Source organism: Callospermophilus lateralis, chromosome 2 (assembly GCF_048772815.1).
Source record: "Callospermophilus lateralis isolate mCalLat2 chromosome 2, mCalLat2.hap1, whole genome shotgun sequence".
In the NCBI taxonomy this organism is placed as follows: Eukaryota; Metazoa; Chordata; class Mammalia; order Rodentia; family Sciuridae; genus Callospermophilus; species Callospermophilus lateralis.
The window spans coordinates 76,110,275-76,136,731 of NC_135306.1; the positions used below are offsets into that span (position 1 = coordinate 76,110,275).

Sequence of the window (26,457 nt, forward strand, 5' to 3'; positions counted from 1 at the left end):
TCTTCCTATAAATTCTAATATCAGAGCAAGACCCTGAAAAATTCTTTTCAAGCATCTAATATAGAAGATTTGTCAGTAAAACTTTGGTTGAGTTTATTAAATTTCAACATGTAAACCAGCAAGTTTGTATGTTTGTGTTTGGTAAATAATATACATAACACACATGACAACTTGGTCAGAATTAATCATATAATCAACTGATTTTTGAGACTGGGAACATCACTAGCATTAAAAAAAAGAGAGTGAAGAAAAAAGAAAAACAACTTCCTCCAACAGAATTTTTCTCACAACCACAAAGAAATAAGCATGCCACCTATTCCAGACTCTACACTGAGATTTCTGAAGAGCTTACTAAAGTTCAGGTACCCTGTTCCTGGGCTCATAAAGCTGCCTAGCTCTTTTCACATTTCAGAGTACAAGCAGGAGGGATTACCCGTGGAGGATTTCTCTGTTACTTGTGGAGACTCTTATTGCCATTGGGAAATGAAGTATGACAGTATCAATTAGATAAGAAACTGCCAGTGAATTTCAAGGAAACATTCAAGAAAAAGAAATGCCTGATTTTAAGGTCACCTGAAATATTTAGAAACCTTTGGATTATAACAGAGATGAAGGTACATAGAACTGCCTTGTTTTACCTCCAGATTCATTCTTGTGAGTTCTATCTCAGTTTATGAGTCACATTGGGCATGCCAACTTTTGGCTATTACATACTGATCATGGAAAATGGAAATATCCTTAATGGATTTATCAAGAGCTAAGAGAATGAAAGTTCTTATTGAAGGTTTGAATATAATTATAGGTAAAAATGCAATGTTTTATCAACAAATAGTGAGGCTTTCCATAAGACCTGCACCTATAAGCCCTAAGAAGCAAACACAGCACCCCAGAAATATATACCATAAGGGGATGTACTGACTAATAGGAAGGGAAGAAAGCAGACTATAAAAGACATTTCTACAAATTCCAAATAGATTTTCCTTTCTTCAGGCAGGGGCCTCTGCAAGTGCTGGTACAACCTGGCATAGCAATAGTCCCTGCCTATGAGCTTTCTACAGGGCAACTGCAGTAAAAACTAACATGGAGTACCCTGAGATGCACCAACCTTCTTTAGTATATGATCTCTATGATATTCAGAGGGTAAGCAATTACAGCATTTGTTTTCATGAACTAAAAATGTTAGATACTGAAAAGGTTAACTATTTTCTAAGCCAAAAATTTTAATCATTTTATTTCTCCTAATCCTTTCTCAAGAGATTTTTATAAGTTTCCATTACTTTAACACAATTGAAGGGAAACATGTTGGAAAGGTATTGGAAGTGACAGATGGGCTCATGTTGAAATAAAATGAAGCCTGTGGCACTACTGAAAGGAAGTCACGAAATTCAAAATTAAACCAGACAGAATGGTCTTGAGCTTGTTTTTTTCTTTTTTTTCACAGAAACACAAACAGTGGGAAGTTGAAGCAAGGCCATCACCTCTTTGAATTCCTATACCTTGGCCACTCTGTATGATTCAACTGTCTCCTTAATGCAATGTGCTCCCCTGAATTTTAAACTTCTCTATATTTATTATCAAATATCCAAATACCAGTCTTTCACTAGCATCACTAAACACAATTCCAACTTTGTAGGTATAACTTCAAAGATTTTTTTTTAAATGCATTCACAAACAACTCAACATCCATTAAATGTCTTGAGTTGAAAAATGTACATTTCAAAAATCCACTGTGCATTCAAGACATGTGAAGAAACCACTCTCACTGCTGCATTACTGTGGACCACTTTGCAACAGTTCCACCAAGGAGTCCCACCTACCTTGTTGTGCTCATACTTGTATGGGATCTTGAGTGTGTCCATAGCTCTGATCATGGCCTGCATTGCTGTGAAGATGTTCTGATACACCAGTTTGGTGAAGCCCCTTTTGTCTTCATCAGAGTATCCTGACCCATGGATGATTCTCATCTGCTTGATAAATGTACTCTTGCCACTCTCTCCTGTTCCTGAAATATAGACAACAGTAGCACATCAGACCACAAGACTGTCTCAGTCTCCCCATAATTGAATTAGACACAATGGCTTGGATATGACATCCCTAAAACATGAACACTTAGCAAAACTGGACAAACCAGAGTCCACTTCAAAGGCAGATGAGCTCGAAAGAGAATAAACAAAATGAAAACCTGTTACCACTCAGCATGGAAATTTGATAGTGACATGTAACCATGTATTTTGTAAGAAATTATGACAACACCGTCTTTTAACATAATAAACTTGATAAAGCTCTTTTCCCTGGAGAATATTTGAAATGCTTCCAGGATTCTGATTTGCTTACTCAGGATTTAGATTTGGAAATGACAATACATTTGTATGCATGCTATTCAGAGAGATAAAGGAAAAAGGGCCTAAAATTTCTAGGCATTTCTCTAATGTTGAAATGGGATATAATTAGAGCACGGTATCCTGGAAAGAGAAGAATAGGGTTCATGTTTCTAGACAAGCAAGTATTCACCATATTTATATTCCCTTTCTGTTATCGTAAGCCTGACAGTAATACCTATCAGAGTGATATTAGAAGAAACAAATGAGAAGAGGAAATCATTTCCCCAAATGTCAATATATGTATTCTACAAAGAATCCAAAACTATCCATCTAAAAACTTCATTCTCTAAATAGAAGTGGCATTTTTTTCAAATTCCTTTCTCCCTCCCTATTCTCATTCCCTTTCAAATTATCTTAAGATTTCCAAAACAATAAATGACTTTGCTTTCTCCCAACAATGTGAAGAAAATAAAAGTGTGCATTTAGATATTAAACACTGAAGAAGAGAATGAAACTCTTATGACCAAGAGCCTTAATATCCTTGCCTCCCGGGAGGCTAGGAAACAATAGAAAGGAAAGGACAGAAGGGAAGGAAGAGGAAGGGGGAAGGGAAAATCAGAAGCTAGGAATACAACATCTGTCCTAATTCTTTTTGTTTTTCTGATGGTTGCATTTCATTATTATCTTTATAAATAATCACAAATATTCAAATAAGTATTATAGTTTTTATCAAAGGACTCTTAAATGGCTGCAGATGTCTTGGTGGGCACAGACTCCTCAGACAGTTACAATGAAGAATGATTTCTACCGAGCGTCAAACAGGAGGTTTCTTTATAATTTTCCTGTGACTTAATAAGGTTATATAGAATTTCTTGAAATATATATTTAACACTGCAATGAGAGTGCTATCACTTTTTTTTTTTTAAATGGGTCTCATTATGTTGCATAGGCTCCCAAACTTCTGAGTTCAAGCGATCCTCCTGCCTCAGCCTCCAGAGTACTGGGATTACAGGTACATGCCACTAGGACCAGTTTAGCCTATTTTAATAGGATTAGCCTAAAGAGTTTCAAATGAATATTTTATAATCTCAGCAATGAATAATGGAAAATCACATAAAGTATCTTTAAAGTAGAATCTCTAGTAAAAATAGTTACAATTTCTTAAATAATTTAAATAATTCCTTAAAGAAAGAAGCCAGTATCTTTACTTTCCTACGCAATTAAAAGAATGTTAAAAAAAAAAAAAAAATTCTAATTGCTTCTTCATCATCACTGTCCCAGAGCCAAAGGTTTGATCTGAGGGATCAACTGTAGACATGATCAACAAACATAATCTCTGTCAGTTCTTTCCACAACAAAAACAGAAGAGATCTTAATTTGTTAATTTAATGGTATAGAAAAAAAAAATAAAGGAAAGAGAATCAGGTAGTAGGACTTTGTTTGTTTCTCCTGGGATGACTTGAGGAATTTTTATACACTCACCCCCTAAATATAAAAAAATAAATTAAATAAATAAATAAATAGAGTAGGTGAAGAAGTATAAACTACATTGGCTCGTATCTCATTTAAACCATGTTAGGCAAGAGCAGTCAAAGCTTAACATGACTTGGCCCTAGTTACCAAGCACCTGGCACAGTCCACAGCAGCATATTACAATAATGCGGACTCCAAGTAGGGGCAGAACACAGGACCAATGAATGAACTGGGAAGAATTAGAAGGAGAAAAAAATAATTCAAACAAATCAACTCTAAGGAAGATATTTTCCTGTTATTGGAAAACACACCCAAGTTTCCTTTCTCTTGCTCAGTGCCCCAGGAGACTGGGGTTTCAGCTACGGGTTTCAACAACAGCTCTCTTGTCCTTTGCTTTTTGCTTGTTTATAAAAGAGGTCAACATGGAAAAGCATCTGACAATATAAGACCCCCAGAAGAGGCACCACCCACAGATTGCCCAGCCAAGTTCAAGCTGACCCACAGAATAATAAGATACACTATGGTTGTTCAGACCACTAAATTTTGTTATTTTGGCTGGGGCAACATTGTTGAGAATTAAAGTAGGAATTTTCTAAGTCCTGAGAAGCACTTGGCTCATAGGTGTTTGTGGAATAAAAGAGAACAGGGACCCACACAGACTAGCAATTGTCATGAAGCTTCAGGATACCTGAACACATGGGGGTTCCTGTAGGGTGGTACACTGGGAAGTGGTACACTGCTTGCTCCTTCCCTCATACCTTGCCTTATACATTTCTTTACTGGGTATTCATTGTTCTCCTTGGTAATATTCTTTATAATAATGAAGTAGGGGAGGAGGAAGAAGACGACAACGAAACGATGATGACAGAGAGTAGGAGAAAGAGGGAGGGCATGCCCCCATGCCTCCCTTCCATCCCTAAAAGGGTACCACAGATGTGCTATGTCCCCTTCCAAAAGCTACAGCTCCTGAAAGATGGCCTCTCTGGGTTCTAGTAACTGCTCCCTTTCCTTGCCTGGCTCTTCTAGACCTTACTCCCTGCACCTGGTCCACATCCTTGTAAACAGTTGTTTTATAAAACTCTTCTCAGTGCTTCCTGCTAAAACTATGACTAATCAAATACTGAAAAGAAAATAGATTAATAAGATGAAGGATAGGGAATGGAGAGTACATTCTCTTACTCTTCTTTCCTTCCCTCTATAAATCTTATTTATAAGGTACTCTGTAGTTTACAAAGTGCATTCTCTTCAGTAATTCACGCTCATGACACTTTTGTCAATGCCAACTGTGATGAAGAAACAGGTGTCACCCAGTGAAAAAAATGATAAAGTCCAAACCAGAATCCAGGGTTGCTAGCTCTTCCCCCAAGTACTGATACACCACTGATCAGCCAGAGCACATGCATCTGTGTGCATACACACACACACACACACACACACACACACACACAAACATATACACACATCTCCAATACCAACAAGGAATAGAGTGGCTTACGCTTTTTAAATATTCCCTATCTTAAAAATGAAACAGAAATTTGTATTCAACAAATTTGTATTCGACACACTGACATTTTATCCTCTCAAAATCTGTAAGACAGGTATCTATTCTTTTTCTACAGAAAAGAAAAGGTCCTGGACAGGTGAGGCAACATGGCTAAGAAGATATAGCTAAGCGCAGCTGGACCACAGCTTAAGTCCAGCCTTTGGATGTTTAGTCCCAGCCTAGCAGGATGTTCAGTCCCACAGCTGCTCCCAATCCAAGCAATTAACTTCAATCCACCATGTAAAAATGAGCTACACCCAATTTTTATCCATTCAACATAATTTTAAAAGGTACTTCAATTAATGGAGACTCATTCTGAATCTTAGTACTACCTTCCAAAGGAACAGTCACCCCTTCTAAGTAAATTTCACTTCTAAGCTTCATACTCACACTTTGCTTTTATTTTTTATTTATTGCATAAATATATCAAATTTAAAGTAAAGGCAAAGCTTCAGGTAAGAGAAAATCTGTGTGGTGCAATACTACAGGTAGAATGATAAAAGTAGTAAATTAAAGCATTATTCTGTACTAATATTAAGACAAAAAAGAAAAGTACATAAACTAAGACACTGAAAGCAACAAACTGTTTCTCTGTTCAGTGAAGTTCTATTGTGTAATAAGTGTATAAAACAAATTTCAAATGCCTTTCCCCTATTTTTAAAGAATTATACAATATTCTCAGTTTGAGATAGTAAATTATTTAAATAATTTGCTCATAATATGAAAAAAGTGGTACAATTTAAAAAACACATTTTTTTCAAATTACATAAAATTATGTTTTCTAATGACACATGAAAAATATAAGATGGTTTATAATTTTTTCGCCTCTGAATTAACAAAAGCAGACTTTTCTACTAGTTAACTACTTTTGAATTTAGTAATGGTTAATGTCCTTTCACAAAACAGGGCAATGAAAGGCACAAATAACTCTGAGCAATCTAAAGACATACAACTTTGTTTCCAAGACCAATGCAAAGTAAAATCTAGCAAAGAGAACTCATGTTCAAGCAAGGGGGCAGATTCTTACTTTTGCTAATTTGAGTATAACAATTAAGTCATTTAATAATTTTAACAAGCAAAGCCAACACATCTGAGGGTATGTCCCGCAAAAACCCTGCTCTCTCCTTCAAAGCTCTCTATAAATATAGCTTTTAAAAAAAAAATGTCCCCAGAAAAGTCATTTGTGCCTTCAGGCAAGTGCCCTGCCTTTTTTATCCCAGCTCACCAAAATACTCTAAAATGAGACTATTTAATAATCAAGCCATTAAAAAGCGACTTCATTTTGTATGTATAACTGGATGTGAATAATACTAATTTATTTTTCTTTCCTACTCAGTGGATCTAGATAAAGCACAGAGGAATCCCCAGTTCATTTCACATAGACTTCCATCATAACAAACATTAAGTATACATTTAATATCCTACAATGGAATGTACATTACTTTGTAAGTTTTTAGACAATACTGTATTATTGGGTGCACACACACATACATACAAGCACCCACACAATCCCATGATTCCATTTTAGTCTTTCTATGCCACTATCTTTTCAGCACAACAGGATTTCCATATACAAATGCTGCCACAGACTCATATTTACTCTATATAACCCATTGACATAAAGCACCAATATGTTTACAGTGATTATTTTGCCCATTTGCAGGATATAACTGGCTGTTGCATCTTTCAAAAAAAGACTTTTAAGTCAGTCATACAGTATCAGTTTCTTTTCCTGCAGTGCTAGAGATTGAACTCACCCCTGAATGGCACCTTCTTAATGGTCATGAATTAGCATTTATTGTTGAAAAAAATCATGGACTCACTCATTTCTCACATTTAAACTGGCTTTTTGGACTACTCTCTTACCAAAAGAGCTCTAAAGGACGATCCATATATGCTACGTATTTCTCAATGCCCTAAAAATGTCACTACTATGGTCATTGCTCTGATGAACTCTGGTGCCTCAATTCCATACAAGGGCTCTGGAAAACAACAGGACACTAGGAACTCCAAAGTCCACCTGGTTCATGCTTTCCATGCTACAACAAAGGAAGAAAACACATTTTAGCAGGGCCTCTCACAGGCTGAGGGAGGAACACACCACTTCCACTTTTTGTTTCAGGTTCTCAGGAAAAAGAAGAAATGTCAAAACAGAGAAACAAAAACTGTGGTATTTAAAATTGTACACTGAATATATTCATTTCATCCTGCAGGTCCTTTCATGACTGTATTTGGAGATGTTGTCAAACCATCAGAAGTCTACAACTGAAGTCCTTAATGAATATGAAGGCTCAGGCCAATGCCCTGCCCTGTTCTCTGGATTGGCCAGCGCCCCAGTAAAGAATGGATAAAAACAAAACCCAAGTCTCACAGAGCTGAATTATAATTAAGCAACTGTACTTCAGGTCTGCTGTTTTAGGCCAAGAGTGTGAAACATGGAATCTCAGCACCACCAAAGCTGAACTTGGGCTACTTCCATGTAATCTTGGAAAAAGTCAAAACATATTAAGACAAATTTCCTAACTATGAGTACCTCATTACCCCACACCTGCACAGAAGAGATTCACTGAGATGAAAGTGAATTAATAAGGGTCCAATAGAATCCAATTTTTTCCACATTCCAAGCCATATCTATTAAAATTCATATATTCTATCTTCTGCACATTCTGCTCCACTTAAATAATAAACTTTCATTTGAAACTAAGCATTTCTGACATCAAAGTCACCATTCCTGTCTTCTGAAGGAAAGGGTTGCATGTACTTAACCTTTTATCCCCAGCACAGTCTCGCAGAAGATCCCAAACAGTTAAAAAAAAAAAAAAATGTAGCAGAAAAATTAATGGAGCTTAGTATCACTGACTGCGAGCAGAAACTGAATGGACAGGGAAGTCAGGAGTAACAAGAACTATCAATAATGAATAAACCAGTTAAGCTGTTTTTAAGGGGAATACAGGCAAATTTTTGAAAGTATTGGAAGATCACATGGTCCTGGGTATCTCAAAGTGGTTAAATCCTCCTAGAAAAGTTACCTGATAGTCCTTCCAAGATTACTCAAAGATGGAAGAGCTTTTCCAAGTATCTCCATGGTAAATATATGTGTACTAAAACCAAGGAGCAACTGGTTGCAACAATCTTCTGAATATACTAAAAACCATGAATCTGTACACTTTTAAATGGTAGATTACATGTTGTATAGATTTCAAGCATTCCCCCCCTCTCTCTTACTCTGTCTCTCTCTCTCTCTCCCCCCTTCCCTTACCCCCTCCCTCCCTATTTTAACACCAGTATAGTTTAGAGGAGAACAGGAAGTACACATGAGGTTTCATGCTAAAACCTCTTCAGGAGGTTACTTTGAGCTGATTTGCTCAACCTTCCCCATCTTCCCCACTAGGAGTGCATGTTCACTCTCTTCTGTCTCTGGGTGTATTTCAGAGAAACAAATTAAGGAGCCCTAAAATCTGATTTTACAAAGAAAGAAAGTGACTCATTAAAAAGTTCTGGGGGTTGACAGCTAATTAGGAAGAAGATGGACCAGCATCTACCAAGATCTCCTATCTGTTCAGGGTTCCTGATCTTGTATTTTAATACACGAAACATTTTTCCTATTTATGAAAATTGTAAATATTAATTACAGAAAACTTGCTGGATGTGGTGACGCAGGCCTATAATCCCAGGGGCTCAGGAGGTTAAGGCAGGAGGATGGCAAGTTCAAATCCAACCTCAGCAACAGCAAGGTACTAAGCAACTCAGCGAGACCTTGTCTCTAAATAAAATACAAACTAGGGCTGGAGATGTGGCTCAGTACTTGAATGCCCCTGAGTTCAATCCCCAGTACAAAAAAAAAAAAAAAAAAATTATAATAAATTTCTGTAATTTGGAAAAAAAAAACACTGGAACAATATTATGTTATTTTGCACTTACTGTTTTTCACTTTATTGATAATTATTTCATAATATTAATTATTATTCAAAAATGGTTAAGAATGGTTGTCTGGAAGATTCTCTTAAGGAGCTGTTATGATTTAACAATTCCCCGGCATAAAACATTTCAAATATTGCTAGCTTTCCACTTGTATAAATATTGTTCTGAGAAACATCCCTAAACAAAAATTTTTGCCCCAATCTCTGCTTCCTTAGGAGAATATCATAGAAATGTAATTAAGTGCAAGGATGTCACCTTCTGTGATGGCCGTCCTAGAGTTGTAAGCAGCTATTTCAGGCCCTTCTCTTGTCTCTCCTTTGAAAAGGCTACATTTGCTGGATAGAGTGGCGCTCACCTATAATCCCAGCAACTCATAAGACTGAGGCAGGATGATCACAAATTTGAAGCCAGTCTCAGCAACTTAGCTAGAACCTGTCTCAAAAAAAAAAAAAAAAAAAAAAAAAATTTTTTTTAAAGGGCTGGGGATGTGGCTCAGTGGTAAAGAATACTTGAGTTCAATCCCCAGTATCACAAAAATAAAAACAAAATTTTTTTAAATATATTGAAAAACAAAAAAGAATCTTATTTTCATTTACATCTTTACTTGTGTAAGAAGCACATTTCATAATTTTCTTGCCCACTTGTATTACTTCTATGAACCTATCTTTAAACAATTATTTAAGAACTTGCTAATTTTTTAGTTGTATATAGACACAATATCTTTATTTTATTTATTAATTTTTATGTGGTGCTGAGGATCGAATCCAGTGCCTCATGCATGTAAAGTAAACGCTCTACCACTGAGCTACAACCCCAACCCATAACTTGCTATTTTCTTACAGTGTTTTTTTTTAACAATTTAGTTTTTAGAATAAAATTAATGGTTGGTTACAAATATTTCCCCAACTTGTCATTTCTTTAAATTTTGTGCATAAATTTAGTATTTGCATTGAATTCATTCACCTATTTTCCTTTTGATTTCTTTCATTTATGTTCTTTAAATGTTTCAAATGTATTTTCTGCTAGTTTTCATGGTTTTATATTTTACACTTATCTATCTACACTTAAATGCTGCAATGTTTTGTTTATAACTCAAAAAAACTTTTTCCCAAAATCATTCTACATTTTAAGGTCATGTTGTCACAAGAGTATTTCTAAACATAATGGAGTATCTGACCCTAACCAGAAGGTGATTCATGTGCCCTTATGTGTTCCCAAACGGTGATCAATAAAACATGTGGACCATGATGGGTCTTCTAAAATATGTCACCAGCACAGTCATTCTGCTTCCTCCTTGTCATGTTCCCGATAAAATCAGCAGACCAGCATTTCCATCCCTAAGCATTAGATTCACTGCACATTTATTAAACAAACTCTCAAAAACAGCAAAGAAAATATTCCAGAATGTTAAAGATCCCAATATCTGCAGATACCAATCTGCAGTTTGAAATGTGACAGCAAAACCTACACCAATTTCTTTTTCCTTCTTTACAGTTTCAAAGGTAGACAATTCATTCTTACCTTAGATTTTAGTAATCTCAACATACAACTTTTTACTTTCCTTGTTTAGAATTTGTACTTAAAGATGAACCTGGTAATTTCTCTTTGGTATATGTGAATTGCCAGCAGCATCACTTGTGCTTTGGGACCATTATTACATAAAATAAGATTACCTGAACACAAGCACTACTATAGATCTCCTAACCAAGATAGCCATAAGGAACTAACAAGCTGGTAGCTTACACAGTGTGGATACACCAGACAAAAGGATGGTTCACATTCAGGCAGGATGGAGGGGACAGCATCAGATTTCATCATGATACTTAGAACAATGCCAATTTAAAACATGAATTGTTTATTTCTGGAATTCTCTCATTTAATACTTTCAGACCACAGCTGACCAGGGGTAAATGAAACTACAAAACGTGAAACCACAGATAAGGGAGGGAGGGGGCCTGCTATACTTACTTTACAACTCCACTATGAGTTTTCAGTGAGTTAATCCAAGTAAAACAGGGCCTGGCACACAGTCAATAAACACTAGCTATGATTTATGGTGAAAAATAACTGAAGAAAATAATATGATATGGGGCTGGGGGTGGAGATGCCAAAAACTGAGTAATCAAAAGAAATAGCATTTTAGTATTTTTTAAAATGAAACATGCCAGGATTAGGGATATAGCTCAGTGATTACGTATGTACTTAACATGCTTGAGGTCAATCCCCAGCACCACAAGAAAACAATAAGCCACTTCCAGAAAACAAAACAAACTAACAACAAAAATAATGAATTTTTTTAATGCAAAAAAAGAAAAGAAAATCCATGGTGAACAAGGCAGCATGGCTAACACTGTTGAGCTCCACTACACTTAGCAACTAATAAACTACCTTATCAGGACCAATTGGGCAAGGTCCTGATTCAATTCTCTACCCCCCGCCAAAAAAAAAAAAAAAACAGACATAATGATTCCCAGTATCTCAATACTATTTTTTGGTACTAGGGATTGAACTAAGGGACACTTTACCACTGAGCTATGATTCAGTCCATTTAATTTTTATTTTTTGAGATAGAACTCCACTAAATTGCTAAGACTCTCCCTAAATTGCTGAGTCTGGCCTCAAACTTATGATCCTCCTGCGTCAGCCTCCCAAGTCACAAATTAAGGGGATTATAGGCCAGTAACTCAATATTTAAAGCCACAGTGTTTGGAGATGTTTGACTTGAACTGCTTATTCATAATTTTAATGGGTGTGTCCTGCGTAAAAAATATTCTTCCAGGCATCAAGGATACAAGACAGACACTGTGCATTCATATAGATAACATGCAAATGTGAACCGATGATATACTAATAAATGAATAATAACATATCTGATGGCAATGTGGGATATGTATTTAAAAATAAAAGGATAATGGAATACTGAGTGGCCTGGCTACTGCTTTAATTTGAGAAACCAGGAAAAGCCCTTCTAAGAAGGAGCACTAAAACTAATGCCTGCATATTCCAGATCCAAACACAACTAAGTCAGAAGGAAACAGCATTCCAGGCAGTAGACCAGCTGAAATGGGAGCTGAAGTGGGAACACATTTAGTTGACAGGTTAGCAGTACAAGCACACAGTGGCCAAGGCAGACATGGTGGGTAGTGAGAAAAGAGGTAGGAGGTAAAGCAGGAGTGCTGGCTGCAGAGGCAGGGGCCAAGTCACATGGAACACTGCAGTTCAGGACAGGAGATCATATTTCATTCTAAGCACACTAGACAGCTTTGGAGAGTTTTAACCAGGGAAATGATATGGTTTGATTTATGGTAAGAAAATAATGGGTTGTAAGAACAAGTTAGAGGGTATTCCAGTAATCCAAACAAAAAAAAAAAAATGTAATTTAGACAAAGATGGCAGGAAAACCAAGAAAAGTGACATATTTTAGATGATAGATAAGACATGAGCGGTAATGGGAAAAAATGAAATAAGGAGAATGCCTATATTTCTGGCCTGCGTAGCTATATTCTTAGAGAAGTCTTCTAAAGAAGAAAGCATTTGGGGAAAGAGTACATTCAACTTGAAATGTGTACTCATTCCAACCAAAAGCACTTTTTGTTCACCCGTAGGTTTTGCTGCACTGGAGGACACTCGTGACACAGAGGATGTGATTTATGTCCTACATTCTCAAACAAAGGCAAGGAAGCGGCCATGACTGAGCTACTTATGCCAATGGATGAGTCAGAGCAGACTGTAAAGTCGGGGTTATAATTTTACTTCCTATGAGATAAATCAGCTTAGCCAAAGAAAACATAAAAGGTTTGGATCTTTAAGTTATGCGTGTAGACACAATACACACAAGCTTATTTTATAAAGTGGCACCATTGCTATACAGAAAACTGGGACGTTCATGGAACATTATTTAGAATGCATGAAGATATCATAAAAATACCAAGTCAAAGCAACATTCTAAGAAAAGGAAACTCTTCAGACTAAATATCCACCCCACAGAATTTAACATTGATTTCTGTTGTTGTTGTTGTTATTCTGGATAATAGCGAAAATGTGAATGCACACAATCCAGATTTTTAGGTCATAAAAATATAAACTGCATACTGGAAACAATGAGATTCATTTTAGAAAAGGACTGTGCGATTCTCATCGAGCCTGGAAATACTTGAAGAAAGTAAGAGTGAATGGCTTACATGATCCTCCCTAAAGGAGAGCAACAAATTAAGATTCAATGTAGAGAAAAGGCTCAACATGGATCTGAACTGTCATTGTCCACTTTACTTTACATTCACCAGGAGATCAACTTCAGGCAGGGGTGTGGCATGCAAAGAGCAGCATCTAGAGTAAGTCTCCCCATTCCCATGGGAGAAAAGAACCTCTACACAAATACTTAGCCTCTGAGAACTAATGATGAGCACACAGGCCAGGAAAAACTCAAGGGTTCCCTCCAGCTTTCAGATTTTATGACTGTTTTCCTTCTCTGTATGATGTTGTACAGCCTTTAAAAAAAAAATCAGTTATATTTCACAAGAAAAATTTCATATTGAAAAATCATTTACCATATATTCAAATATTGACTCAAATGAATTTACTTAAAACTACAGGAGTCATCATTCAGGGTTAATATGTCAAGATATTTTTTTTTCCCTTTACTCACATGGCTCACTTTGAGCCTGTAAAACGAATTATTTTTTGAGGTAGGGGAATTTAAGGTGCTATAGGGAACAAGCAAATACTGCTCCAATTTAGAGAAGCAATGATCTAGGATGTCTCACAAAATAAACAGGTTTTTAGATTGCAGAACATGGCTTTTTTTTTTTTTTGAGTAAATTTTGTCTTGATAACTTAAATAATGACACTGAAAATGCTAAGAAGGACTTGTATATGGTCCCAGGCTGCCTTGTAGGCATAAAATTAATAAAAGATCTGGAAAATAGAACAGTGTTATGAAAAACAAGAGCTATTAAATATACTCCTATAGTGTTACTTACATAACAAGGACTTTCAGAAGTCCACTGTTCATGTAGTATGATGAAAACTAAACTTACAGAAATATTTCCTTTTGCTTAAAAAGAACATAAATCAAACACACACACACACACCCCAAAACTATGCCTTATTCACATCTTAAAATTCTCACTTGGGGGAAATGTTGAAATGTTGATGTACATCAAAAACCATAGTACCTGCTGGGCAGGGGAGTCTCATGATTAGCATTAATACCACCTAGCAAGGACTCTTGAAACTAATCATTTCCAAATGGCTAATTTAGGAAGATCCAATAACTACGCCAGAGAGAGATATATTAGGACATCATTTGTATTTTCACTTCCCCTGGAAGCATAAAACAAAAATAATTTTTAAAATTCGGCCTTCTTAAAAAGCTGGAACAGTTACCATTGCAAGGAGAAGGAAATGGTCCCTTTGTAGTAGATGTTAGTGAACTTTCAAATGCCTCCGTTATTTTAGATTTAAATTACTCCAAAGGAATCCAATGATGCTTCTTGTACATTCACATGTGCTGTCCAAAAAGAGAGGGGCAACATCTGGCACTACCAAACTAATGTCAAGACAATTTCTCCAAGCCAGTTAAAAGAGTTGCCCTGTGGTTTGTTTCATTAATTTAAATTCTGTCCTGTAATTTATTTAGCCTGACGGCCATATGTTTCTCCAGCACTCAAGCCAGTGACAGTAAGTCATTCAACAGAATGATAGAGGAGCAGGGCCTTTCCATTCAATTTTTCCAGAAATAGCAATGGTCAAGAAAAAAATTGCCTTTCTCCTCACTCTTAAGTAAACTGCAGATGGAAATATGCCTTCCTCTTGCAAAAAAAAAAAAAAATGGGCATTTGCTAAGAAGGCTCATACCTAGACATTTACAGTCTATAGGGACAAAACAAGAAAGGACAGACTTGAAACGAGATTTGCTCCTTGAGGAAATAAAATTAAAGAAAGTAGAACAGTGCATTTTATTAACATTTAGTGAGGTTTGTATATATAATAACTTCTTACCATTTGACTGATAAAAGAAGAAATTGAAACCCCCCTCTTAGTTTAAACTGGGCTTCTCCTCTTTGACTAGGACCAATAAAACTGATCCACAAACCAAAATCCTAGAGCTAAAGAAGATGCATCATAACCCAAGATAATGTACAGCACTTAGAAGAGATCTTAATATGGATCATATGATCTAAAAATGCTGTTCAAATGATGGTAGTATATACTCATTTTTTTTAATAAACTTACTTAGTAACATACTAATGTAACATTGGAGGTTGTGTGACAAAAGAGGTCTGAGTTTAAAAACAAAAACCAATCATTTTCTATGCAACTTTATCTCTGAAACAGTTCATCATAGAAAAGGTAGAAAACTATGAAGCCATAGAATGAAAGCAGGGGATCAAAAGACTGTGTTTACTTAACTGAACCAATAATGAAGTTGACAGAAAATTTTTTAAATGAATGCAAAATATTTAAATGAATCTCAAAAAAGGAAAGGAAAGGAAATACAGAATCTCTAGGCCTTGCTAAGTACAGTGATATTTCCTGGCATTTGTAAAATCTCTCTCACACAGAGTTGGATTAGGACCTCAAAAACCAAAAACCTGAAGCCTAATGCTGAAACTAGAATAATGAATGACTGGTTTATGCTATTGTCTACCTGCAGCTTTCCCAAAAACATTCCCCATCAACTGTTTTCCCCCCAGTTGCTGTTAGACACAATGCCTTTATTTTATTTATTTATTTTTATATGGTGCTGAGCATCAAACAGCACCTCGCATGTGCTAGGCAAGCCCTCTACCGCTGAGCCACAACCCCAACTTCACATCAATTGTTTTTTAAAGGCAATGAGTACACCACATATTAAATGGAATGATTACATAATACTCTAGATCTCCCACAAACAAGTGTTGAACATGGAGGTAAAGAAACTTCCCCTGATCTGGAGGTATAGCGATACCAGAGTTCAAACTGTACTACAAAGCAATAGTAACAAAAACAGCGTGGTACTGTACCAAAACAGACAGGTGGATCAATGGTACAGAACAGAGGACACAGAAACCAATCCACAAAATTACAACTTTCTTATATTTGATAAAGAGGCTAAAAACATGCAATGGAGGAAGGATAGCATCTTCAACAAATGGTGCTGGGAAAATTGGAAATCCATATGCAACAAAATGAAACTGAATCCCTTTCTCTCGCCATGCACAAAAGTTAACTCAAAATGGATCAAGGAGCTTGATATCAAATCAGAGACCCTGCACCTGATAGAAGAAAAAGTTGGCTCCAATCTACATATTGTGGGGTCAGGCTCCAAATTCCTTAACAGGACACCAATAGCCCAAGAGTTAATAACAAGAATAAACAAATGGGACTTACTTAAACTAAAAAGTTTTTTCTCAGCAAGAGAAACAATAAGAGAAGTAAATAGGGAGCCTACATCCTGGGAACAAATCTTTACTCCTCACACTTCAGATAGAGCCCTAATTTCCAGAATATACAAAGAACTCAAAAAATTAAACAATAAGATAACAAATAACCCAATCAACAAATGGGCCAAGGACCTGAACAGACACTTCTCAGAAGAGGACATACAATCAATCAATAAGTACATGAAAAAATGCTCACCATCTCTAGCAGTCAGAGAAATGCAAATCAAAACCACCCTAAGATACCATCTCACTCCAGTAAGATTGGTAGCCATTAGGAAGTCAAACAACAATAAGTGCTGGCGAGGATGTGGGGAAAAGGGTACACTTGTACATTGCTGGTGGGACTGCAAATTGGTGCGGCCAATATGGAAAGCAGTATGGAGATTCCTGGGAAAGCTGGGAATGGAACCACCATTTGACCCAGCTATCGCCCTCCTCGGACTATTCCCTGAGGACCTTAAAAGAGCATACTATAGGGATACTGCCACATCAATGATCATAGCAACACAATTCACAATAGCTAGACTGTGGAACCAACCTAGATGCCCTTCAATAGATGAATGGATAAAAAAAATGTGGCATCTATACACAATGGAGTATTATGCAGCACTAAAAAATGACAAAATCATGGAATTTGCAGGGAAATGGATGGCATTAGAGCAGATTATGCTAAGTGAAGCTAGCCAATCCTTAAAAAACAAATGCCAAATCTCTTCTTTGATTTAAGGAGAGCAACTAAGAACTGAGCAGGGGGAAAGAGCATGAGGAAAAGATTAACATTAAACTGAGATGAGTGATGGGAGGGAAAGGGAGAGAGAAGGGAAATTGCATGGAAACGAAAGAAAACCCTCATCGTTATACGAAATCACATATATGAGGTTGTGAGGGGAAGGGGGGGGAGGGAGAGAACTGAACAACAACAGATGAGGTAGAGAGGGAAGATAGGAGGGGAGGGGAGGGGAGGGGGGATAGTAGGGGATAGGAAAGGCAGCAGAATACAACAGTCACTAATATGGCATTATGTAAACATTGTGATTCTACAATTTGTATTTGGGGTAAAAATGGAAGTGCATAACTCACTTGAATCAAATGTATGAAAGATGAAAAAAATAAAATTAAATTAAAAAAAAAAGAAAAAAGAAACTTCCCCTGATCATGTATTCTTAATAATATTATTATTGAGATGATCAGGAATTACTTATATTGTACTATAACAGATAGGGGAATTTTATAAAATATGGGTAATGAACTTTCTTCTGTTTATTCAGATGAAACTCACATACCCTACAACTCATCCATTTAAAGCATACAACTCAAAGGGATTTAGTATATTCACAGATATGTGCTACCATGACTACAATTTTAGAACATGTTCATCTTAGTAGTGAAACTTCTAATGAGCCATCAAACAGCTAACTAGTCAAAATAATCAAGATTACTCAGCCAGATAAGCTTACTAGTATATGTACACCGTCTCCCCTTAATTTTAAAATATATATTTATAGGTAAATTTTGGTACAGTTGCTTTGCTCTTTTCCCACTTATACTTATGCCAGAGTGTGGATGTAATTCAACAGTCTATGAGGTGTGGTTGAAAATTTCTGAGCAGGAGTGAACTTCACCATAGGAGTCCATTAGGAAAACCAGAGGCATGGCATAAATGGATAGTTCCATTTTACAAGGAAGACACAGAACAGAGAAATAGGGCGAAAAAAAGCTCTTGCAAACGCCCAGGCATAAAATTGTGTGGTGAACATAGGCAAAAATAAAGGACTTAATACTGAAAAGGCAGAACAGGCAGGCCATGGCTGCGGGAGAGTGGGAGGAGGAGAAGTGTAAGAGAACATCAGGACTCCAACATGGAAGGGTGGGGAAATGGTAGAGCCTGTAGCCCCATCAGGGGATCCAGAAAGAAAACCTGGTGAAAGGGTGAAGCTGAGCCACTTTTCAGGTGCTACATTGGTGAATGCACTCCTGTGCAGGATGTAGAAGCTAGAAATATATAGTTTTGGAAATCTTCCTCCTGAGGATATAGAAGAGGAATGCTACTAACAAAGGATGTTCAACCAATGTTTAAGGCAGGGGCCAAAAGCATATTGGATACTGGTTAATGCAAAGTTCTGAATGCAGTGGAAGGAACAATAGGAATCAGATAGATAGAAGTGGCATGGTCCACTGTCCCTCTGCAGAGAAATGGTACATTAAGGAAGACCGGGCAGGCTGGAGGGATCCTGGGTAAGAGGGCCTGCACAGGCTGTCCTGAGAAAGACAAGAGTACAAATCAAGCCATTTCTGCCTTCCAGAATCACTTACCTCTTTCCTGCTATTCTCTCATATTAGTTGAGCCACTACACACTCCAAGTACTTAAAGAAAGGATGAAAAAGGATCTAGAAATGCTGAATAAATAACACACATTAAGGTCTTTTATGGCAACAGCCATTGTATTCCACCAAGAACACCCACTGGACCAGAAGTATCTTTCCAAATTCTGTTATTGCATGCAACAGCTAGGCCTGAGCCATGTGTCTTTAGTTTGAGCAAAAAAAATGTGATCCTGCATCACAAAGAATTGAATGTATTTCAGTTCACCCTACTGAAAGTCATTTATTTGTACTGAAGTTAACTAAGACTTTGGAAGAGTATAATCAGTGTCCTAAACTACTAAGATTAAAGTCCTGTAATTTTACCACTTTGGAATAATATAAAGCTTAAGCAATTCCAAAACACTTAATAAGATCCTCCCTTTCCTCTCCTAATTCATCCCCAGTAACCAATAACCTAAATCACAAATCATTAGCCATAGGAGAGAATCAATTTGGGAGGAAAAATCATTATAAAACTTTAAGTTCAGCCTAATTTTTAGGCTTATTGTTGTGTCCAAATGAGTAAGTCTTCAGAATCAAATATATAATGCCGTAGTAAGACTATTTTATAGTCATGTGTTGGGTGTTTGGAGACATGGTTATTGAACTCTTTCACCCATTAAGAATACAAAACCATGTGGAAAGCAATGACCACCCCCACCCCCAGCTCCCTACATAGATATTTTACAGGGGCAGGAAGTGCCAGGGATTGAACCCAGGCACTGGACTACTGAGCCACATCCCCAGCCCTACTTTGTATTTTATTTAAAGACAGGGTCTCATTGAGTTGCTTAGCACCTTGCTTTTTTGAGGCTGGCTTTGAACTCGGGATCCTCCTATCTCAGCCTCCCCAGCCGCTGGGATTGCACGTGTGCACCACTGCACTCAGTCCACATAGATTTTTTTTTTTTTTAAATCAAATCAAAGAAGTAACCCTGATTGGATTACTTAACACATATGATATCCTGACAGTTAAGGAACAGGATTACCATATAATTTGTCATCCTTAATGGGTAACTTTTGAGAATAAAGGGGTACTATTAAAATTTATGCTAGGATCCTTGGCAAACTGGGGCACACATGTTTGTCCTATTAGTAATATCCTGAAATAAAAAAGGGTTGGAACAGAACATTTAAGAAGCTTAAGAAAAACAATAGAGGTGAATAGTATGGAATATAGAACAAAAATTATTATCAGCACTAGTTCACAACCCTAATTTCCCTTAGGGTGCATACTACAGAGGGAGAGCGGGCAAGGTAACATCCCCACTGAAGTGGCATACTTTGCATAGATTCTAGACTGGACCTTCACTGTCTCACAATAAAGAAAAAGAAAGGAAAGTGTTCAAAGTATAGTCTATTCTCTTTTTTAAGCAATACCTTATTATGTAATCATAAAAGAAAATGAGAAGCCTATTTCAATACTCTAAGACTAATTAGTTATTTTATAAAAGTATTAAAATTAAGATAGGTCCACAGAAATGGGAGACCAGATAAACTTATTTTTGTCAGCTCTTGCTGAAGGAAGAAACTCTACAAAGTGTACGAAGTTTCATAACAAACAATATTTGAGGAAGACCTGGAGAGTTAACAGTGATATATAATATTTGAAAATCAGATTTTAGAAAATGAAAAACCTAATAAAAAATAAGCAATCCAAAAATAATAATATTAACCAATTAAAATATAATAGCCTCACTGGGATTAAAAGAACTACATATTCAAATGGCAATGATTTAATTTTTTTACTTATTAAATTGACAAACATGTTTTCTAGGGCGAAACTGGCATTCTATGTACCAATGGGAAAAATGCAAATAGCTACATTGTTTTTCAGGGAAATTCAGCAATAGTTATCATGTCTTAAAATACTGCATTACATTCTTGCCCCAGAAATTCTACTATTTCCAACTTTTTCCAAGGAAATAGTTATATATTTTGCAAATATCAGTTAGAGGATATGTATAAACATGTATAATTATAAACATCGAAAATTAAAAGCTGAAGCCAAGCACTGTAGAGCATTCCTGTAATCCAAGCACCTTAGAAGGCTAAGGCAGGAGGATTACAAGTTCAAAGCCAGCCTCGGCAACTTATCGAGGCCTTTGGCAATATAGCAAGGCGTTGTCTCAAAATAAAAAAAATAATAAAAATAAAAAATATTTAAGTGCTGGGGATGTGGCTCAGTGGTTGAGCATCCCAGCACTGTGTGTGTGTGTGTGTGTGTGTGTGTGTGTGAGAGAGAGAGAGAGAGAGAGAGAGAGAGAACATTTAACAATTGGGAGCACTAAAAACAAAATGGTGGCCCATCCATAAGGGAAACCCATGCAGCCATGAAAAGTAATATTTTATTGCATTTAATTAAATATGAAAATGTATGTTATATGCTGCCAAATGAAAAGAATGGATTATAAATCCTTACGCAAATATCATACTTGATCTTGAACATACACACACACCATTTCATATAAAATTATAGGCATGACAGAAAGATTAATAATAAAATGACAAAATGGATTATCTCTGGATGGTAGGATAACTTCTCTTTTTTCCCTATTGCTAACTTGGGTGCTGCCAATTTAACAAACAAAAGAGGCATTACATTATAAAATGTAAAAACTTGTTAAAAAGAAATTTTAAAATGTACATTCCACCTCCTTCCAGAGAAACCTACATCACAGTATAACAGAGTTGGTAAAAGATCTGAAAGATCATGGTCTTTGATGATGTTAAAGATAGGTGGTTTAGAGCCCTATTTGGACTTCCTCAAGACTATAACCTTGTAAAGATAAAAATACTTAAGAAAATCTCAAAGGGTGGTCAAGAATTCTACAAAGGAATGACTATACTAGTGAATCATACTAAAGATAACTTGCCATTAGCAGAACATGTTTGGTATTATTTTTCTTATTAATTCTTTAGTGATCCGTGACTACTTTATAAGCACCATGATGCATTTTCAAATGACTGGCTAACAGACCATAAAATGAACTAACATGCTGGATTAAAACCAAAGGCCTCATATTATCAGCTTCTTTTCTAATCAAAGAAAACAAAACAAAAAAGTAATATAATAAGACATTCCCAATAGGTTTCCTGAGAAAACCCACCAAAATGTAGGGAATGAATAAATCCCCACTAAATACACTTCTAATAGTTCTTGACCTCAGGACTTTGAACACAATACAGATTCAAATAAAAGAGGTTGATCAAAAATTATTTTATCTGCCCACATCTCAATCCATGCACATAAAACTTTCAAAAACATAAAAACACTTGGAAAGAAACTAACCAAAATGTGATCAATAGTTGTGTTTGAGTTGCAAGAGTACAAGTAGTGTTATTTTTTCTTTATATTTTGTAAATTTTTAATAAGCATTTACAAAATTCTAAGTAATCTTAACAAATCCCAGAAATGTGTTACACTTGTTGCACTTGAACCCAATTACTAACCAGTTGGTTATGTGAATATGAGTGATTCAATTTACCTATCTGGTTTCAGTTTGTTCAGTTTCTTCTTATCAATGAAAGAACTGGAATACACGATTAGTGATTAAAGACAAACAATGTGTCTAGCTCAACAGTAAGTAATGCTTTAAGACTGGTGACTTTTTAATCGGTAGGAACAGTATGTCTGACTAAAACATTATTTACAGAAGTTCTACTAGTTCCAGTTAGTACATGATGCTAATAACCTCAAATGGCATGTATTTGGCATTATAGAACTCATTTTTTACTTCAAAAGCTTTCAAGTCAACATGGGTTTGAAGATTATTTCAATCTACACAACCAAGAAAGGGGTGCCCACAGAGTTTTGGCTCATGGCCAAATTTGAGCCTTGTGATCACTTTAAAGACAAAACAAGAACAACACAAGAAATCCAGAAGAGTGTTGTAGCTCAGTGGTAGAGCACTTGCCTAGCACAGGTAAAGCATTAGATTTGAACCTCAACGCCACATGAAAAATAAATAAATAAAATAAAGGTATTGTGTCCATCTACAACTAAAAATGTTAGAAATCCAGAGACATTAACTATAGTTTATGCCATCACGTGTTCCATGTAGCTTGAGAAAAGGAAAAATATAATACACTGTATTGATATGATATGATATGATATATTAGTGGCAATGAATATCAGGAATGTTAACCCCTTTCCTGCCTTTAGAATATCTAACTTTGAGCAGTTACAAAAAAGTAAAGGCCACAATTCCCTCAAACACACAACGAGTCAGACTCAATAAACTCCAAAGTTATCTTCTCTTTCTATAATGATATGAACCTTTAGTAGGCATGTTCATACAAGGCTGCCCTTAATTAAAACAGGAAACAAAATAAAGTGCCTTTATCATAGAAATGATTCATTTCTTAATTTAAAAATGTCCCATATTTTATCAGGCAACTACCAGAATAAGAATTTGGAAGAACTCTGAATGAAGAGTGAGACTATGTTCATTATCTATTAGAGGAAAAAACAAGCAGATAGTATGAAAACTTCAAATGATATCTGTTCAAAATCAACTGATCCATACAGAATACTATGCATCAAAGTCTACAATAACAGTATTTAATAATTATTCTAATAAGGCTCATAAATATTCAGTCCTACCAGGTCATCTGGCTCTATCATTCAGAGGCTGTATGCCACCAACAGAGGCTGTTTCATGAAGCTGTGTATACATGCAGGTTGTCACCTAACCAATTCTTCTAAGACACCCAATTATCCATATGCCATCAAGCTACTTCAACCCACCTATCCTCTTTAGACCAGCCACTAAATTGCTGTCCCCTTTTCTTCTATATTTACCATTCCACAACTCATTTTCTGAGGCACTTATAGTCAGGTCAGTGAGAAAGACATTAATGGAGGTTCATGGGGCCCTTCATATAGCAATGCCAATCAACTGCCACCTCATCCACTAATACATTACTCCTGAGTCGCTCATTATAATGTGAAGAAAATCTGGTCTGCTATTCTGATATCAACTTAATCAGTTCTGTAAAATGCAAACACAAAAACAACAAACAAAATGACACCCTGCCTATTTTGAATACTTAAGGTATTCAAAATCTAAATGCTTTTATTAAGCACCCAGTTCCTGGGAGGTCATAATTCAAAATATAGCAAAGGACAAAAGGGAAAGCAGTTTTGCTTGGGTATAATTTTCTATCCCAGAATGTGGAGGGTCTCAGCCCACCAAAGAGGAGAATTCTGCAAGCAGCTGGGGAGGACAAGGTCTCTGTCAGCTTTCCAGTTCCTTCTGTCTTCACAGTGCGACTTCCTTATTTGTTTGAAGTTTTGTAAATTCCGAGAATATCAGGCACACCCATACTCAAATGTAAGTACAAAAACACACTGCAAAGCCAAATATAAATTGGTTCTGAGGCTATTAATTGAGGACTATTCATAAGATAAGGCTGACTTTCTACTACATATTTAATGTGGCACCTTTACAAAAGAGATAACGTTTTAATGAAAATTTATTAGCCAGCTTTGAAAACTTAGCACTATGAAGTAGTTATAAACCTGTTTCACTCAAAAAGTAAGAAAATAAGCAATAAAAAGTAAACAGATTTTCCTGATTCCATACTGCTTTTTTTTTTTTTAACCACTAAACTAAATAAATTTACTGCCATGGGTCATGTTTATCTGGGTTATGATTACATGCAAAACCTAGGTCAAATGTGCCCTCCATATTTCATGCATGTGGCTTTTCAAGATGTAAAGTATTTATTAGGAAGATAGAAATTTGGATAATGCTTTAAAATTCTTAATTACCTAGGTTAGAGGTAAGCTGCATACTAGGGGAATAAAAAATGAATCCTCTTGGGGGAAAAAATGGTTGCCCTAATTATACATGGATGATCTAATTAAACTGTCATTCACAATTCATTAAAGCTATTAATAAATTGTAAATGGGGAAAATGGACACAATAGTTAAGTTTACAGGAGTGCTAACCCTCTTAAACAAAGACAGCCAAAAACTGGTGGTGAAATTTCCTTAGAACATGAACTTTAGACTTCATTCAAGAAAACCCTGAAGGCTCATCTACAAGCTCTGAACCTCCTTCCTCCTCGCTTATAAAGGAGGAAACTGGGGTCTAGTGAAGTTACTGCATTGCCAAAGTTTACATCCTCTAATGTTCCCATCGCTTACACAGTTACCACATACCCTGAGTTTCCTGTCCTTCTCATTCCAAACAGAAAATGCCTTTCTTGTGTCTTTGGAGAAAGAGGGCTTAAGACTCATTCCTGGGGTATTTCACAGGACCAAGGGACAGAAGGAAAGTTAACTGTCACAGAATAGGAAAAAGAAAGCTAACTAATGCAAGGAGAGAGGAGCAAGTGCTGAGGTGGGGCATAACTAATTACAGAGTAATCCCCACCTGCCAGTTGATATCACAAGTCAGAAGTAGCAGAAACTAAAGAAAAACAAAATCTTTATGAAGTCTGATGTGTTCAGGAAAAAAGAGGTCCTAGTAATTTCAAGATGAACAAACTATCCTTATAAGTAATCTTTCTTGGAAAAAGAAATTTTTCACTTGAAGTAAGATAGTTATCACACCACCAAATAAACAGCAGAATAACCACCAAACTATGTTAGGGAGGAACTGAGAATAAGCAGAACCAACTTCTTTCTCACTACTCTCTAGGAATCCCACATTTTCTTCTTAAGATTTTACATTTCAAAAAGCCCCCAAAACACTAAGATAGATAACCCCATCAAGAACAAGTCTGGTTATAGCCCTAGTGCATACATGAACACCAAAGACCTGTGAATAAATTCAGAGGACTGCTAGAAAATCTGTCTCTTGAAATAGATAATTTCCAATAAAACAAAACAAAAATAAATCAATAATACCTGTACATCTCTGTATTGGTGTTAACTGGGCTTTGTTTTACACAGCAACAGCAACTGACTGTTAAAGTAGTTGTTAAATAGATGCCTGGTCCCAGGGTTAGCAATTGTTAAATGCATGCTTTTAAAGCCCAGGGTCTGAGTTGCACAGACTCGCTCTGGGCAACCTATCTCACTTCTACCATCAGTGTCTGCAAAATGAAGATGATGAAAAGTTTGTTTGGAGATGAAATATACCTAGAGCCCTTAGCACAGTGCCTGCTCAGCAGTAAAATTCTGTAACTCTTATTATGGTAAATAAAGCCATTCTCAATGCAGCTTTATTTGCCCTCTCTCAGCCACACCCAACTCCTCCCCGGAAATAAGACAAAAACTCTAAAAGAGTGCTCTAAACTTTTCTTATAACTTTAACTTCCTATTTCCTTTCCCCCCATATATTCTTCTCTGCCTGGCAAAACCTTCCTCATCCTGTTCTTTAAGTTAGTCAACTCCCCTGAGGTTCTTTGGCTGCTCCTTCTATATTTATTATGTGGTTATATTTGAGTTATAATTAC

At 36.2% G+C, this 26,457-nt stretch overlaps 1 protein-coding gene across 1 annotated transcript in view; it reads right to left on the reverse strand.

Annotated features, from left to right (window-relative positions):
• LOC143392514 (guanine nucleotide-binding protein G(q) subunit alpha) overlaps positions 1-26,457 on the reverse strand; it is a 287,083-nt gene that overhangs the window by 178,843 nt on the left and 81,783 nt on the right. The window contains exon 2 of the mRNA XM_076846074.2: positions 1,818-2,002. Within this exon, the coding sequence (XP_076702189.1) occupies positions 1,818-2,002 (185 nt within the window). The remainder of the gene's footprint in view (positions 1-1,817; positions 2,003-26,457) is intronic.